General features: G+C 47.0%; 1 protein-coding gene across 1 annotated transcript in view; it reads left to right on the top strand.

Annotated features, from left to right (window-relative positions):
- The window catches only part of LOC127923918 (tumor suppressor candidate 3-like), a 140,882-nt gene that overhangs the window by 70,375 nt on the left and 52,100 nt on the right, over window positions 1-18,407 (top strand). Inside the window, exons 4-6 of the mRNA XM_052508123.1 lie at window positions 1,025-1,165; window positions 5,178-5,318; window positions 7,482-7,571. Of these exons, the coding sequence (XP_052364083.1) occupies window positions 1,025-1,165; window positions 5,178-5,318; window positions 7,482-7,571 (372 nt within the window). The remainder of the gene's footprint in view (window positions 1-1,024; window positions 1,166-5,177; window positions 5,319-7,481; window positions 7,572-18,407) is intronic.

Below are 18,407 nucleotides of genomic sequence, written 5' to 3'. Positions count from 1 at the left end.
CTATCCCTCCCTCCTTCCCTCTCTCTCTTCCTCCCTATTGCATCTATCCCTCCCTCTCTCCTCCTACCTACTATATCTGTCCCCCCTCCTTCTCTCTCTCTCTCTCTCCTCCTACCTACTATATCTGTCTCCCCTCCCTCTCTCTCTCTCCTACCTACTATATCTGTCCCCCCTCCTTCTCTCTCTCTCTCCTCCTACCTACTATATCTGTCTCCCCTCCCTCTCTCTCTCTCCTACCTACTATATCTGTCCCCCCTCCCTCTCTCTCTCCTCCTACCTTCTATATCTGTCACCCCTCCTTCTCTCTCTCTCCTCCTACCTACTATATCTGTCCCCCTCCCTCTCTCTCTCTCTCTCCTCCTACCTACTATATCTGTCCCCCCTCCCTCTCTCTCTCTCCTCCTACCTACTATATCTGTCCCCCCTCCCTCTCTCTCTCTCCTCCTACCTACTATATCTGTCCCCCCTCCCTTTCTCTCTCTCCTCCTACCTACTATATCTGTCCCCCCTCCCTTTCTCTCTCTCCTCCTACCTACTATATCTGTCCCCCCTCCCTCTCTCTCTCCTCCTACCTACTATATCTGTCCCCCCTCCCTTTCTCTCTCTCCTCCTACCTACTATATCTGTCCCCCCCCTCTCTCTCTCTCCTCCTACCTACTATATCTGTCCCCCCTCCCTTTCTCTCTCTCCTCCTACCTACTATATCTGTCCCCCCTCCCTCTCTCTCTCCTCCTACCTTCTATATCTGTCCCCCTTCCTTCTCTCTCTCTCCTCCTACCTACTATATATGTCCCCCTTCCCTTTCTCTCTCTCCTCCTACCTACTATATCTGTCCCCCTTCCCTTTCTCTCTCTCCTACCTACTGTATCTATCACCAATCCTTTCCTCTCTTTTTCTCTCTCCCTCCATCTCCCTCTGTCTCTCTCTTTCTCTCTCTCCCTCTCTCTCTTTCTCTCTCTCTTTTTCTCTCTCTTTTTCTCTCTATTTTCTCTCTCTTTTTCCCTCCCTCCCTCCCTCCCTCCAGCTGAATATGAACTCAGCCCCTACCTTCATGCACTTCCCAGCTAAGGGGAAGCCTAAGAGGGCAGACACCTTTGACCTCCAGCGGATCGGCTTTGCCTCGGAGCAGCTGGCCAAGTGGATCGCAGACCGCACCGACGTACAGGTGAGAATTCCCCCTTTAACATAATACACCTGTGATGATTGTACAGGTGACATAAGACCCGGGTTCAAATAGTTTTCTGTCAGCTGCGCCTGATCGGGCTTGCCTGGAGCAATGGAGCTAATGGAATTGTCCCAAAAGTGCAAATGCCACCAATTTAGCAGGCTCAATCGAACGTTCAACATATTTGAAAGACAAACAAATACTCTTTAAACCCAGGCCTGCCTATAACATTTTTATTTATTTATTTATTTTAAACTAAACCCCCCTTTTCTCCCCAATTTCGTGGTATCCAACTATTAGTAGTTACTATCTTGTCTCATCGCTACAACTCCCGTACGGGCTCGGGAAAGACGAAGGTCGAAAGTCATGCATCCTCCGAAACACAACCCAACCAAGTCGCACTGCTTCTTAACACAGTGCGCATCCAACCCGGAAGCCAGCCGCACCAATGTGTCGGAGGAAACACCGTGCACCTGGCGACCTGGTTAGCATGCACTGCGCCCGGCCCGCCACAGGAGTTGCTAGTGCGCGATGAGACAAGGATTTCCCTGCCGGCCAAACCCCCCCTAATCCGGACGATGCTGGGCCAATTGTGTGACGCCCCATGAACTTCCCGGTCGCGGCCGGCTGCGACAGAGCCTGGGCGCGAACCCAGGGTCTCTGGTGGCACAGCTAGCACTGCGATGCAGTGTCCTAGACCACTGCGCCATCCGGGAGACCCCGCCTATCACATTTTAAACCTTTTACAAAGTGCACACACAACTATTTACCTGTCACAAAACAGACAAGTATCACAAAAACATATCAGATATAATATTTGATCAGATCCATCTTAGAGATGCAAGAAGGACAAGATCACTTTGAGCACAACCTTTTATACAGCCCCGAAAACACAATGACCAGCTAATTGCTGTGCTATCCAATGCTTTCTGTATGGCCCACTGCTCTCTGAGAATTCAACCTTTTATACAGCCCCCAAAACACAATGACCAGCTAATGGCTGTGGTATCCAATGCTTTCTGTATGGCCCACTGCTCTCTGAGAATTCAACCTTTTATACAGCCCCGAAAACACAATGACCAGCTAATGGCTGTGGTATCCAATGCTTTCTGTATGGCCCACTGCTCTCTGAGAATTCAACCTTTTATACAGCCCCGAAAACACAATGACCAGCTAATGGCTGTGGTATCCAATGCTTTCTGTATGGCCCACTGCTCTCTGAGAATTCAACCTTTTATACAGCCCCGAAAACACAATGACCAGCTAATGGCTGTGGTATCCAATGCTTTCTGTATGGCCCACTGCTCTCTGAGAATTCAACCTTTTATACAGCCCCGAAAACACAATGACCAGCTAATGGCTGTGGTATCCAATGCTTTCTGTATGGCCCACTGCTCTCTGAGAATTCCAATGAGGTTAGAAACTGTTATCCTTTATTAGATCCACGGCGTCCATTAAGGCTTTTTTAAAAGCCTCCGTCCTCCATTACGGGGCGACGTCTCCCCCAGTCGGCCGTTAATCCTTTGGATTCTCCGTCGTCCTGCGGATTTGAAAAGCGGCGGTTGACAGTGGACAGAATGCGACTGGTTCACTTTATAATGTTTCATTGTCACATACACTGGATAGGTACAGTGAAATTTGTTGTTTTACAGGGTGGTGCAACGCCCCTGGAGCATATTAGGGTTAAGTGCCTTGCTCAAGAGGCACATCAACAGATGTTTCACCTTGTCGGCTCGTGTATTCGAACCAGCAACCTTTCGGTTACTGGCCCAATGCTCTAACGCGCGCACACACTCAATTCAATTCAATTCAAGGGCTTTATTGGCATGGGAAACATGTGTTAACATTGCCAAAGCAAGTGAGGTAGACAACATACAAAGTGAATATATAAAGTGAAAAACAACAAAAATTAACAGTAAACATTACACATACAACAGTTTCAAAACAGTAAAGACATTACAAATGTCATATTATATATATATATATATAATATATATATACACAATGTACAAATAATTAAAGGACACAAGATAAAATAAATAAGCATAAATATGGGTTGTATTTACAATGGTGTTTGTTCTTCACTGGTTGCCCTTTTCTCGTGGCAACAGGTCACAAATCTTGCTGCTGTGATGGCACACTGTGGAATTTCACCCAGTAGGTATGGGAGTTTTCAAAATTGGATATGTTTTCGAATTCTTTGTGGATCTGTGTGATCTGGGGAAATATGTCTCTCTAATATGGTCATACATTGGGCAGGAGGTTAGGAAGTGCAGCTCAGTTTCCACCTCATTTTGTGGGCAGTGAGCACATAGCCTGTCTTCTCTTGAGAGCCATGTCTGCCTACGGCGGCCTTTCTCAATAGCAAGGCTATGCTCACTGAGTCTGTACATAGTCAAAGCTTTCCTTAATTTTGGGTCAGTCACAGTGGTCAGGTATTCTGCCGCTGTGTACTCTCTGTGTAGGGCCAAATAGCATTCTAGTTTGCTCTGTTTTTTTGTTAATTCTTTCCAATGTGTTAAGTAATTATCTTTTTGTTTTCTCATGATTTGGTTGGGTCTAATTGTGCTGTTGTCCTGGGGCTCTGTAGGGTGTGTTTGTGTTTGTGAACAGAGCCCCCAGGACCAGTTTGCTTAGGGACTCTTCTCCAGGTTCATCTCTCTGTTTGTGATGCCTTTGTTATGGAAGGTTTGTGAATCGCTTCCTTTTAGGTGGTTGTAGAATTTAATGGCTCTTTTCTGGATTTTGATAATTAGTGGGTATGGTAATTCTGCTCTGCATGCATTATTTGGTGTTTTACGTTGTACACGGAGGATATTTTTGCAGAATTCTGCGTGCAGAGTCTCAATTTGGTGTTTGTCCCATTTTGTGAAGTCTTGGTTGGTGGCGGACCCCAGACCTCCACAACCATAAAGGGCAATAAAGGGACACTCTCCCTCTCGGTTCCACAAGCAGACTGAATTATGGGGTATGTGGTTCCCTTCATTTGAGCTAATCCAATAGCATTAGAAGGCAAGGCCGGCGATCGACCAACAAGACGACTCAGATCTGGGTTGTGTTCAAACTGAAGATAAAAAACAGACTGAAACAGTGAGGGGACTACCTGAACTTGTCCAAAATGAAAGGCTCATTATCGTTTTCTGTTTTCCAAACGTTTTTCAACAGTATGTCCTAATGAATACAACCCTGGCCTACTAAAGCTCCACATGTAGATCTCTTTGTTTGAATGGGAATGTGACGTATCTTTTCATTACTGAGGGTATGCTATTCCCCAGTAATATCATATTATTATACTTGCTATGCCTCTATTGTAGCCTTCAACCTAATACCACACTGTGCCCAAATCACATCTCACTGACAGGAACCCTTGTGTTATTCAACTAGGTGTAATTACATTGTACTGAACTATATCATTCTAAAATAGTTTTTTTTGATCAGACGAAAACTAACCGTCTCCCTCCCTCTACCTCACCTCCTTTCACTGGGTCTCCCTCCCTCCACCTCACCTCCTTTCACTGGGTCTCCCTCCCTCTACCTCACCTCCCTTCACTGGGTCTCCCTCCCTCCCTCCCTCCCTCTATCTCACCTCCTTTCACTGGGTCTCCCTCCCTCCCTCTACCTCACCTCCTTTCACTGGGTCTCTGTCCCTCCCACCCTCTCTCTGCCTCACCTTCTTTCACTGGGTCTCTCTCCCTCTACCTCACCACCTTTCACTGGGTCTCTCTCCCTCTACATCCCCCTCCCCCGCTCTCTCCCTACTCCTCCCCCCCCTCCCCCTCCTCTCCCTCCCTCCCCCTCCTCCTCCTCTCCTCCCGCCCCCTCCTCTCCTCTCCTCCTCTCCCTCCCTACCCCTCTCTCCCCCTCCTCCTCCTCTCCTCTCCCCCTCCTCTCCTTCCCTCCTCCTCCTCCTCTCCCTCCCTCCCCCTCTCTCCTCCTCTCCTTCCCTCCTCCTCCCTCCCCTCTTCTCCCCCTCCCCCTCCTCTCCTTCCCTCCCCCTCCTCTCCTCCTCCAGATCCGTGTGTTCCGTCCCCCTAACTACTCTGGCACAATAGCCTTGGCCCTGCTGGTGTCCCTGGTAGGAGGACTGCTCTACCTCCGCAGGAACAACCTGGAATTCATCTACAACAAGACTGGCTGGGCCATGGCCGCGCTGGTGAGAGAGGAGTACAGCCACACACCAGGGAGCACACCCCAGGGAGCACACTCACACCCCAGGGAGCACACCCACACACCAGGGAGCACACCCACACCCCAGGGAGCACACCCACACACCAGGGAGCACACTCACACCCCACCTCAGCTCAATCACACACACATATAAACATATATGCATATGCAGACAGGCACACACAATCACACACACAATGGACTGGTGAGAGCACAACATCCCTGAAGTAGGTAAGCAGAATGTTCCTATGAAAGGTTCTCACAGCGTGATATTGTCTTTCCTAAGTGTTCCACATAATGGTTTCTTAGAACACTTACGTTAACAAGCTATTGATGAAGCTGCCCACACCCCACACGTTCTGCCCACCTAGGGGGAGGTGCAATACCATAGTTACATATATATATATATGGTCAGAAAAGCCTTTGTACTCAACTCAACTTCGGCAGAAAAGCACTTTGTGTACAGTCTATAAAGCAGTCTTTAAGGTAGTCTATAAGGCAGTCTATAAGACAGTCTTAAGGTAGTCTATAAGACAGTCTATAAGGCAGTCTATAAGACAGTCTATAAGGTAGTCTATAAGACAGTATATAAGGCAGTCTATAAGACAGTCTATAAGGTAGTATATAAGATAGTCTTTAATGTAGTCTATAAGGCAGTCTAATGTAGTCTTTAAGGTAGTCTATAGGGCAGTCTATAGGGCAGTCTATAGTGCAGTCTATAGGGCAGTCTATAAGGCAGTCTATAAGGTAGTCTATAAGGTAGTCTATAAGGTAGTCTATAAGGCAGTCTATAAGGCAGTCTATAAGGCAGTCTATAATGCAGTCTATAGGGCAGTCTATAAGGCAGTCTATAAGACAGTCTTTAAGGTAGTCTATAAGGCAGTCTATAGGGCAGTCTATAAGGCAGTCTATAAGGCGGGTCTATAAGGCAGTCTATTAGACAGTCTATAAGGCAGTCTATAAGGCGGGTCTATAAGGCAGTCTATTAGACAGTCTATAAGGCAGTCTATATGGCAGTCAATATGGCAGTCAATATGGCAGTCTATAAGGCAGTCTATTAGACGGTCTATAAGGCAGTCTATAAGGCAGTCTATTAGACGGTCTATAAGGCGGTCTATAAGGCAGTCTATAAGGCAGTCTATTAGACGGTCTATAAGGCGGTCTATAAGGCGGTCTATAAGGCGGTCTATAAGGCAGTCTATAGGGCGGTCTATAGGGTGGTCTATAAGGCGGTCTATAAGGCAGTCTATAAGACAGTCTATAAGATATATAAGATATAAGGTCCATACAGGTCTAAGGATCTTCATCAGATCACCCTGTTGCAGGAAGTGTAAAACTTCCAGTGTATTTGAGGTTTAAAAAGGCTTCTGAAGTTTGTAATTTCCACTTTCAAATCTCAGACTTGATTTCCCTCGTGAAAAATGTTTCAACCCTCTACAAAAATGTCCATTAATTATAGTCCACTAAATAATTCAAACAGGCTCAAGTTAAGATCCTACGTCTGCATGTGAAACAATATAATGTCAATTCTGCATTTCTTTAGTATTTTTGTGAACTTCAACCAATGAGCGCGATCCAGCATGCTGGTCCGTCTTCATCAGCAGCAATGCTCTGACTGATAGTGAGGGCAGTACGAGGCAGAGTGGACGAGTGTCCTATGTGTAGACAGAGAGGGCTGTTATCCCATATGTTAAGAGACAGGGAGAAGGCTGAGGAAGCCACAGAGAGTATTGATCGTAAAGGGAGCAGCGGGCAAGTCACGGAGGTCAGGTTCAATGTGGGTTTTACCTCTCCTCTGCTCTGTTGGAGTGGCGAGATGGATCGATGTGGGTGTGTAGCCTCTCTCTCTTTCTAACTCTGTCTCTCTCTCTCTCTGTGTGACTGTGAAGAAATAGCAGCAGGAGTGTTGATGAGTGTAGCGTCATTTCTACCTGTTGGTTCTGTAACTTTTAAACTTTTTTCTCTCTCTCTCTCTGTCTGTCTCTGTCTGTCTCTCGGTCTGTCTCTCTCTGTCTGTCTCCTCTGTCTGTCCGTCCATCTCTCTCCCTCACACTCCCTCTCTCCCTCCCTCTCCCTCTCTCCCCATCCCTCTCTCTCTCTCCCTCTTTCCCTCTCTCTCTCTCTCTTCCTCTCTACCTCCCTCCCTCAGTGTGTGGTGTTTGCCATGACATCAGGCCAGATGTGGAACCACATCCGCGGCCCACCGTACGCACACAAGAACCCTCAGAACGGCCAAGTGGTGAGTCTGTCCACCTCTACATCCACTCCCGATTGATGTTTTTCTGGGGCTGTAAACACTGAGTGGACAAAACATTAGGAACACCTGCTCTCTCCATGACATGGACTGACCAGGTGAATCCAGGGGAAAGCTATGATCCATTGATGATGACACTTGTTAAATCCACTTCAATCAGTGTAGATGAAGGGGAGGAGACAGGTTAAAGAAGGATTTCTGAGCCTTGAGGCAATTGAGACATGGATTGTGTATGTGTGTCATTCAGAGGGTGAATGGGCAAGACAACAGATTTAAGTGCCTTTGAACGGGGTATGATAGTAGGTGCTGGGTGCAGCGGTTTGTGTCACGAACTGCAATGCCACTGGGTTTTAAAACCTCAACAGTTTCCCGTATGTACCAAGACTGGTCCACCACCCAAAGGACATCCAGACAACTTGACACTGTGGGAAGCCTTGGAGTCAACATGGACCACCATCCCTGTGGAACGCTTTCAACAACTTGTAGAGTCCATGTTCTGAAGAACTGAGGCAGTTCTGAGGGTGAAAGTGGGTTCAACTCAATATTAGGAAGGTGTTCTTAATGTTTTGTACACTCAATGTTGGCTATTGGCTTTTCACTCTTTCCCTCTCCTCTCATCCCTCCTCTCATCCCTCCTCTCATCCCCCTCTTCTGTGTACGTCGCCACGTCTATAAATGAAGCGATGGGAAACGCTGACTTGTTTTCCCCAGTGAAAGACGAGACAGAGACGTCTCTCATTGAGCTCCATGTGTGAATTCAAGTTGGAACTTTCTGAGTGTCAGACCTGACCTCAACGACACCGTAACCCGGTACAGTCACTGAATTAGCCACGGTCTTTTCAATTAGCACCTCAATAACCTAGAGGATAATAGGCTTTCACACTGTGGTGAAATCCTTAACGCTGTTCCACTGGAGCAAAAAGTCTTGAGACTTGGTCAGAATGAGTCACACACACACACACACACACATACACACACACACACACACACACACACACACACACACACACACACACACACACACACACACACACACACACACACACACACACACACACACACACACACACACACACACACACACACACACACACACACACACACGTGTCATAGGTGGAGAAATGTAAATAAAGCCCTATACCATAAGCACTGTCAGACAGGTGGTAACCACAAGGTTGTTATGTCTGATCTGAGTACTGTTCTTATTGCTCTTAATCTTGATCTCCAGTCTGTAGTGCTCTCGTCTATACTGGTCTCAGATCAGTGTTAAAGCCATCTATGGCGCTCTAAGCCCCACCCTGGAGAAGGGTTTCTGGGGATGGGGGGGGGTTGTAAAAGACCCCACCTGGAGGTGTGTGTGTGTGATGGGAAACGCTGACTTGTTTTCCCCAGTGTGAAAGTGTGTGTGTGTGTGTGTGTGTGTGTGTGTGTGTGTGTCTGTGTCCGTGTGTGTGTGTGTCCGTGTGGGAGTGTGTGTGTGTGTCTGTCCGTGTGGGAGTGTGTGTGTGTCTGGGAGTGTGTGTGTGTGTGTGTGTGTGTGTGTGTGTGTGTGTGTGTGTGTGTGTGTGTGTGTGTGTGTGTGTGTGTGTGTGTGTGTGTGTGTGTGTGTGTGTGTGTGTGTGTGTGAGCAGCCAGCTGGGAGTCACAGTGGCTTTATGTCAGTCCAGAGACACGTCAGGGTTGCTGTGTCCCAGACACTCAGACGGTTGTATGGCGACGTGTCCCGTCTGGACGATTACGAGGAGACTCGGCTAGGAAATACAGTTTATGAGGGGGAGAAGGCCGTGACACACACTCAGACACACACACACTTCCACACGGACAGACACACACGCACTCCCACACGGACAGACACACACACACTCCCACACGGACAGACACTCACACACTCCCACACGGACAGACACTCACACACTCCCACACGGACAGACACTCACACACTCCCACACGGACAGACACTCACACACTCCCACACGGACAGACACTCACACACACTCCCACACGGACAGACACACACACACTCCCACACGGACAGACACACACACACTCCCACACGGACAGACACTAACACTCCCACACGGACAGATACACATACACACAGACAGGGACAGAACCACAAGGACAGACATGTCTGATCTCCCACACGGACAGACACACACTTACACTCCCAATCAGACACACAGACAGGGACAGACACACACACAATCCCACACTGGTCTCAGATCAGTGTTAAAGCCATCTCCCATGGACAGACACACACAGCAGACCCACCCTTCCCAAGGACAGTTTCTGGGGATGGGGGGTTGACACACACACCCCCACCTGGACAGACACACACACACTCCCACTGGACAGACACACTGTCTGTCTCCCACTGTCGGACTGACACACTGTGTGTCCCACAGGGACAGACACACACACACTCCCACAGGGACAGACACACACTCCCACAGGGACAGACAGTGGCTTTATGTCAGACACAGAGACACGTCCCACAGGGACTGTGTCCAGACACACAGACACTCCCACACGGACAGACACACACACACTCCCACAGGGACAGACACACACACACACACCACACACACACACACACACTCCCCACACGGACAGACACACACACACACACTCCCACACGGACAGACACACACACACACACACACTCCCAGACAGACACACACACTCCCACACAGACAGACACACACGCACTCCCACAGGGACAGACACACACACACTCCCACACACACACACACACACACACACACACACACACACACACACACACACACTCCCACACGGACAGACACACGGACAGACACACACACACTCCCACACGGACAGACACACACACACACACACGGACAGACACACACACACACCACACACTCCCACACGGACAGACACACACACACACACACACTCCCACACGGACAGACACACACGCAGACAGGGACAAGTAAAAACATGTTGTTTGACTCTTTAGATTCAGTTTGATATGTTAGTTCTAAACCATCTATAATATATATATATAAATACTTATTTTCCACCATAATTTGCAAATAAATTCATTAAAAATCCTACATTGTGATTTTCTGATTTTTTTTCTTCTCATTTCGTCTGTCATAGTTGAAGTGTACCTATGATGAAAATTACAGGCCTCTCTCATCTTTTTAAGTGGGAGAACATGCACAATTGGTGGTTGACTAAATACTTTTTTGCCCCACTGTATATATACAATATCTGTTTCTCCCAACAGTCAGAAAAGCAATATAGCATTAGGTGGTGGAATAGATGGATGTAACATTGGAATGGCACATTAAGAGATGGACAGACAGATCGATAAATATTTTTTCTTCTCCTGTAGTCGCTTTTCTGAGAAAGAGAGGGAGAGCTTGACACACAGTTAGAGGATTAGAAGAAAAATAGGTTCTCCTCTTGAAGAGTCGGTTTTCAGACAGACATGCAGACAGACAGACAGACAGACAGACAGACAGACAGACAGACAGACAGACAGACAGACAGACAGACAGACAGACAGATCAGAATGAAAGGAGCATTGTGGGATGACAATTAAGAGGAAGAGATAATTACTAATGGGCTAAAAATTGTTAAACGACACATTATGTGTCATTTGTGGGGTGTGAACAGAGTGAGAAGATGGTGGACTGTATCAGAGAGAGGCTGTAGGGTGGGTTGGTTCTTCTGTCCTTGTGGGGACCTATATTCCCCACAAGGATAGTAAAATGTGACCAACCGCCTCGATTCGGTCTTATGTAGCAAAATTTGAAATTGTGTTTTTTACATTGGATAAAAGTATAGACTAGACAATGGAATACCATACACTGCAGTTGAGGGACAATGGGAAAGTAATTCTGCTTTGAAAGTTGATAAACTTGTAACCTCACTTTTGAGAAAATGGCCCTTGAATGTTTTGGTACCTAGTGGAGAGCTCTTCTTTGTCCATGCTGATTCTGCATCGTTCACACCCTCTTGAACTTTAGCCCCACTCATCTCTTTAAGGATTTACATGTGGCAAACACACGCTATATCTATTCAAATCTATGTTTATTTGTCACAAGCACAGGATACAGAAGGTGGAAACAGTACAGTTGTAGTACTTGCATAGTAGCAATATCAAAAACACAAAGTGTCCAGATAAAAAATATTTGATAAATATTTTCTCGTTATTAGATGATGCTCACCTGACACACTTGTCTAAATTGATGGGTCATGTGAAGGAAATGCTATAACCAACCCCCAGCCACATCTAGCTAAGTGGATGGATCACTATTGTCTGGACATGCACACATGTTCATGAAATACAATAGGTGGCCGTTATCACCCCCACACACCTGGCTAGTTTGATGGGTCATGTAATAATCCGGCCGAAGTGGAGAATTTTGTTTAGACATGAAGCTAGCTAGCTAATCAATGAACCGGCATAACCTCAACTAATACTGCTACCAATACAAACATTGTCATAGCTGTAGTATGAATTTGCTGGTAGCTAAAGCTAACAAATTAGTATCAATGTTAACTAGCTAACGTTAGGCTATAACTAGCAATGCAAATTGATTTCTGATTCAAATAATATTACACAGATGATACACGTAACGTTAGCTAGCGAGCCAGAAAGCTAACGTTGGCTAGCTACCGAACAGTATGCTTTAACTTGCAATAAAAAAGGACTTCCTGACAAAATTAGAAACGCAGATCTGGAAAATGTCGCTAGACTTTTACCCGTATCCATGGACGAACGCTTCAGGGCAGATTGGAACCATTTAACGTTTTGTTTGTAGCTACATCTTGTTTGGCCAGAGTTGTGTCTAGTCACTCGGTTCACATTGACCGTGGCGTGTGCAGAAAGTAGCCCATCACTCCTACTGATCTGTCGACAGCGCCTGCTACATTCAGGGCATCAAATGTTGAGAAAAGTAGTTCTCGATGGCTAACGGCACAGTAGAAAGGACTGTCAACACATACTATTACAGCTCACGTTATAGACAGAAGCGGCTACATGGCAAACCAATCCAAACTCATCTCCTGGCATGTCCAGCCCATCCATTATCTCAGCCAATCATGGCTTGTGGGAAGGTTCCTGACTTTTTCCGTGGCTAAACCAACTAGGCTCCTAATGTAACAATTTGATTTGTATTTATGAACAGAGAACAGATATCACTAAGGTTCTGTCTAGCAACAGAGATGCATTGGCTGGTCAGATGTGTGGGAGGAAACTCGGTATAGGAGAAAGGGTTCAAAATCAGTGCTTGTGTGAATGTCTTTTGTCTTACTCAGCTGTATCGACCCAATGGGTGAATAAACTTGGTTTGAGCTTTATGAAGCGTCCGTGAGTTTTAATAGGTTCATTTAGAACCTAACAGGTGTTAGGTTTAGTGTTAGGTTTAGGGGTGAGGGAAAATAGGATTTTGAATGGAAATCAATTTTAGGTTTCCACGAGCATAGAAGAACAAAAGTGTGTGTGTGTGTGTGTTTTTTATCAGCGTCTGCAGTTCCAACAGATTTTTCAGACTACAAAGGGAAGCCAACCAAACCCTAAGCATCTGTTGTTGTTACTGTGCTTATTTACTGGGAAAATATTATTGTTGTCGAAAGGCAACCAAAAACTAAAAATAGTACTCTCAAACTACAGGGTGTTTTCCAGAAAGATTTCCCGGTCATCATTTATAGTTGTGCATCGGAGTGGAAATTAAAAAAACAGAGAGAAAAAACATTTAGTGGAGAGGGAGGAGAGAAGAAACGGTGTCTTGATTTCCAAACTAAAAGCTACATTTGCATGAAATGATCCTCTTGTCAGACTACTGGATGTCCTTTCTGTATTTTCTTCCCCCTCTTTCTCTCCTCCCTCCTTCTTCTGGCCCATCAATCTTCTCTCCTTATCACCCTCTCCCTTCATCTCTGGCCTGGCTCTAAAACCCTTTGGAGAGACAGAGAATGAGAGGGAGGGAGACCAGGGTTGTTAGGGTAGTAAAAGCGACTGATGCGGTTGGCCAGTCGGTTCAGACTGTGCAGAAAAGTTAATGGACGACTGGAGCTGTTTGATGACACAGAGAAGAGAGAGAGTGAGAGAAGAAAGAGGGAGAGAGAAGAGAGAGAGTGAGAGAAGAAAGAGGGAGAGAGAAGAGAGAGAGTGAGAGAAGAAAGAGGGAGAGAGAAGAGAGAGAGCCCATTCAGATAACCCACAAATAGACCTCTTACAATCCTGTCTGCTTTTCTCTGTTTCTCTCTCTGACTATCCCCCCTTCTCTCGCTCTCTTTTACCTCTCGCTCTTTCTCTCACCTCCCCCTCTCTTTCTCTCACCTCCCCCTCTCTTTCTCTCACCTCCCCCCTCTCTCTTTCTCTCCCTCCCCCTCTCTTTCTCTCCCCTCCCCCTCTCTTTCTCTCACCTCCCCCTCTCTTTCTCTCCCCTCCCCTCTCTTCCTCTCACCTCCCCCTCTTTCTCTCACCTCCCCCTCTCTTTCTCTCCCCTCCCCCTCTCTTTCTCTCTCTTTCTCTCACCTCTCTCTCTCACCCCCTACCCCTCCCTTTTTCTCTCACCTCCCCCTCTCTCTTTCTCACCTCCCCCTCTCTTTCTCTCACCTCCCCCTCTCTTTCTCTCACCTCCCCTCTTTCTCTCTCTTTCTCTCAGCTCCCCCTCCCTTTCTCTCACCTACCCCTCTCTTTCTCTCACCTCCCCCTCCCTTTCTCTCACCCCCCCCTCTCTTTCTCTCACCTACCCCTCCCTTTCTCTCACCTCCCCCTCCCTTTCTCTCCCCTCCCCCTCTCTTTCTCTCACCTCGCCCTCTCTTTCTCTCACCTCGCCCTCTCTTTCTCTCACCTCGCCCTCTCTTCCTCTCACCTACTCCTCTCTTTCTCTCACCTACCCTTCCCTTTCTCTCACCTCCCCCCTCTCTTTCTTTCTCTCACCTCCCCCCGCTCTTTCTCTCACCTCCCCTCTCTTTCTCTCACCTCCCCCTCTCTTTCTCTCACCGCCCCCTCTCTTTCTCTCACCTACCCTTCCCTTTCTCTCACCTCCCCCCTCTTTCTTTCTCTCACCTCCCCCGCTCTTTCTCTCACCTACCCTTCCCTTTCTCTCACCTCCCCCCTCTTTCTTTCTCTCACCTCCCCCGCTCTTTCTCTCACCTCCCCTCTCTCTCTCTCTCTCTCTCTCTCTCTCTCTCTCTCTCTCTCTCCTACTCTCTCTCTCACCATCTCTCTCTCCTACTCTCTCTCTCACCATCTCTCTCTCTCCTACTCTCTCTCTTACCATCTCTCTCTTAACATCTATCTATCTCTCTCTCTATCTGAACAGAAAGGTACACCACAAACCAGGCTGGTCTGTATCTGTACAGCCCTCTCTGCCCACAGTCATTTTTTGTTGTATTTTTGTCTGCAGGCAGTTGGCTACCAGACAGGATAATAACATTATAAAAAATGGCCCAATCCTGGAGGAGTATATTGAAATAATTTGTCAATTGATGAATGGGAACCAAACAGGATCTGCTCGGTGCCCAAGAACTGCTCTTTGAGGATCCCGGATAATGGATGTTGGTGACTAAACAAAGGCCATTTGTTATAATTTAGAGAGATGTCATGGTGCACATTCTAAATCAACCCACTACCCTGGCCATTTGTTAGAAGGACCAGAAGGAACAGGAACAGAAGTCTATGAGCAGTTTGAGATCCTCCAGGAAGTGACTTTGCAGGCTCAGTGCTGCCCTCTCTCATTAAAGAACTCCAGTTGAAGGCCACACAGGGTTCTGCAGGCTACCATTTAGTAAATCACTTATCCTTATAACTTCTTCTATGTACGATTTTAAAATATACCAGGACATACATCTGGTATATTAGAAGCAATTAGAGGTACCATGAATGCCTTCTAAAATCATTTTTATTTACAGGAAGATTGACCAGACAGATCACCATTTCCTGTTCACTATAATGTTGGGGACTGTTTTCTGCTAGCAATTCCTGCAGTATCGCGGTCAGCCTTGAACTTCCTTGGCTTCAATGAGAGGGCGCAGTCGTTCTCCCTTGGGTCAAAAGGAGATCTCCAACTGCCGTTCAAGAGAACCAATTTCGCATCCAGGAACTTAAACTGTGGCATTAAATTGAGCCAAAATGGCTGAAGCACTCAGTGACTAGCCTTTCTCTCAAAATGGTGTACCCAAGCAGTTCCAGAGGGGGATGCTCGAAGGAGACTTTGTCACTGATCTAGGATCAGATTATATTAACCCCAATCTGAACCTTAACTATGAGGGAGGCGAAACAATATCTGACCCCGTATCTGTGGTTTGGTGGAACTTAACCTCAGCAGCCTAACAGACAGTCAGAAAAGGATGTTCAGAGCCCTGAGGACCTTCTTCTGTTGACCCCTTAGAAATATGTTTTACTTCAACGTTTCATCTGGGTGTTTTAGAGACTGGATCCATCTGTGAAAGCGAGACGCTGGGGCGGCTATCTCCTCTGCCTACACATTAGCCACGCCTCATCCCTTTCCCATATCATCCCATTACTTCATTAAGTTTGGCTGCAAACACCCTCCTCCGCCCTGCTTCCCAAAGACACGACTCAAGTATATATAAATCTCATCTTTTTTTCATAATCCGAGCAGACCGTTGTCACTTTTATTGCATCTTAGCAAATATTTAGGTTTTCTCCCGGAGATGTTTGTGGGGGGGGACTGAGTCTATATTAAGTGAATTGAACTGTGAACCAAAGCATGAAACACATATTTGTATTTTGGGCCCTTTTCCAGGATGTAGCTCTCCATTCCAAGGGACTGGAGCATTAAAAATGAATCTTAGTGGCGAACGAGGGCCTTAATTAAGAATGGGGAGACCTAGGAGGGATGGAGGGAGGATGAAAACAGAAGGAGAAAAACAAGCTGAAAAACAAACGCTGATTAACTGAATGAATCACTTTGATGGAAAACGTTTCCTTACGGGGACCGGCAGTAGAAAACAACTAAAGAGGTTTATTATTTATGGAGCTTTTTTTAAAATTCTAAATAGGTGATTTTTTTTTCTAAATATTTATTTTTATGTGTGCTAGTGCTGGGCTGGAGCAAAACCCTTCACACCCACCAGCTTCCCAGCCCAGAGAGCAGCCTTTTCTACTGTCTGGCACCAATGTTTTTTTACTGAGGTCTGAAGTAGATGATCAAAAGTGCTTCTCTGTCGACAGTGGTTGCTAGGGCGGGAGAAAAATCTCCTTAGCAACCCCTCCACCTGTCAATCATTCCCGGAACTCTCAACACAATTGGCTATCGTCTTCCCCGTTCACCTTAATGGACTTTAACCCACTGGCTCCGTGTCTGTATCCATCTACCCACCCCTCTGTGGTCGCATCACTCTCTCCCAGGCCATCTGTCTCCGAGCCCAGAGATTGAATCAATAGGGCTGCATGTGTCAGCGGTATTGCTATATTGAATTTATGTGAGGTTCTTATTGAAATATTATAATGTGGCTGTATGAATTCCAGGCCTCCTGCTCAGCATACAGGGGCGCTGGCAGAATACAGTGTAACGTTTTATGGCCCGGCTAATATTGGCCCCGGGAAAATCTCAGGGTTATGTGGACAATGACTTATGAGGATAGCGAGGACTCTCTGGGACTTTAACGCCACGTTTGAGACGTGCAGCGCTAGTGTCCTATTGTAGTGTGTGTGTGTGTGTGTGTGTGTGTGTGTGTGTGTGTGTGTGTGTGTGTGTGTGTGTGTGTGTGTGTGTGTGTGTGTGTGTGTGTGTGATGTTTCAGGTGATATATTATATGATTATTGTGGTAGTGGTGATGATGATAACAGTGATGATGACAGTGAGGATGGTGATCTGGCATTGGTAATAGTGACATTACGATGGTTGATAATAAGAATGTGGAAGGTTGACAACTTTTCCAGATACCTTAGGATAGGACAGACAGACTATTTAGGTATTTTCACTGACAGACAGACAGACAGGAATCCAAACGTACTCCATTCATCTGAACTGTGTTTTCTCTTTCTCTCTCTCTGCCGCTCCTCTCTGTCTCTGCCTCTTTCTCTCTGTCTCTGCCTCGCTCTATCTCTCTGTGTGTCTCTGCCTCTCTCTCTGCCTCTGCCTCACTCTCTCTCTCTGTCTCTGCCTCTCTGTCTCTCTCTCTCTGCCTCTCTCTCTGCCTCTCTCTCTCTCTCTCTCTCTCTCTGCCTCTCTCTCTCTGTGTCTCTGCCTCGCTCTCTCTCTTTGTGTCTCTGCCTCTCTCTCTGTGTCTCTGCCTCTCTCTCTGTGTCTCTGCCTCTCTGTCTCTGTCTCTGCTTCTCTCTCTCTGTCTCTGCCGCTCTGTCTCTGTCTCTGCCTCTCTCTCTCTCTCTGTCTCTGCTTCTCTCTCTCTGTCTCTGCCTCTCTCTCTGTCTCTGCCGCTCTCTCTCTGTCTCTGCCTCTCTCTCTCTCTCTCTCTCTCTCTCTCTCTCTCTCTCTCTCTCTCTGTCTCTGTCTCTCTGTCTCTGTCTCTGCCTCTCTCTCTGTCTCTGCCGCTCTCTCTCTGTCTCTGCCTCTCTCTCTCTCTCTCTCTCTGTCTCTGCCTCTCTGTCTCTGTCTCTGCCTCTCTCTCTGTCTCTGCCGCTCTCTCTCTGTCTCTGCCTCTCTCTCTCTCTCTGCCTCTCTCTCTCTCTCTCTGTCTCTGCTTCTCTCTCTCTGTCTCTGCCTCTCTCTCTGTCTCTGCCTCTCTCTCTCTCTCTGTCTCTGCTTCTCTCTCTCTGTCTCTGCCTCTCTCTCTGCCTCTCTCTCTCTCTCTCTCTGTCTCTGTCTCTGCCTCTCTCTCTCTGTCTCTGCCGCTCTCTCTCTGTCT

Source organism: Oncorhynchus keta, unplaced genomic scaffold (genome assembly GCF_023373465.1).
Source record: "Oncorhynchus keta strain PuntledgeMale-10-30-2019 unplaced genomic scaffold, Oket_V2 Un_contig_3376_pilon_pilon, whole genome shotgun sequence".
Lineage (NCBI taxonomy): Eukaryota > Metazoa > Chordata > Actinopteri > Salmoniformes > Salmonidae > Oncorhynchus > Oncorhynchus keta.
This window is presented reverse-complemented; position numbering and strand designations above follow the sequence as displayed.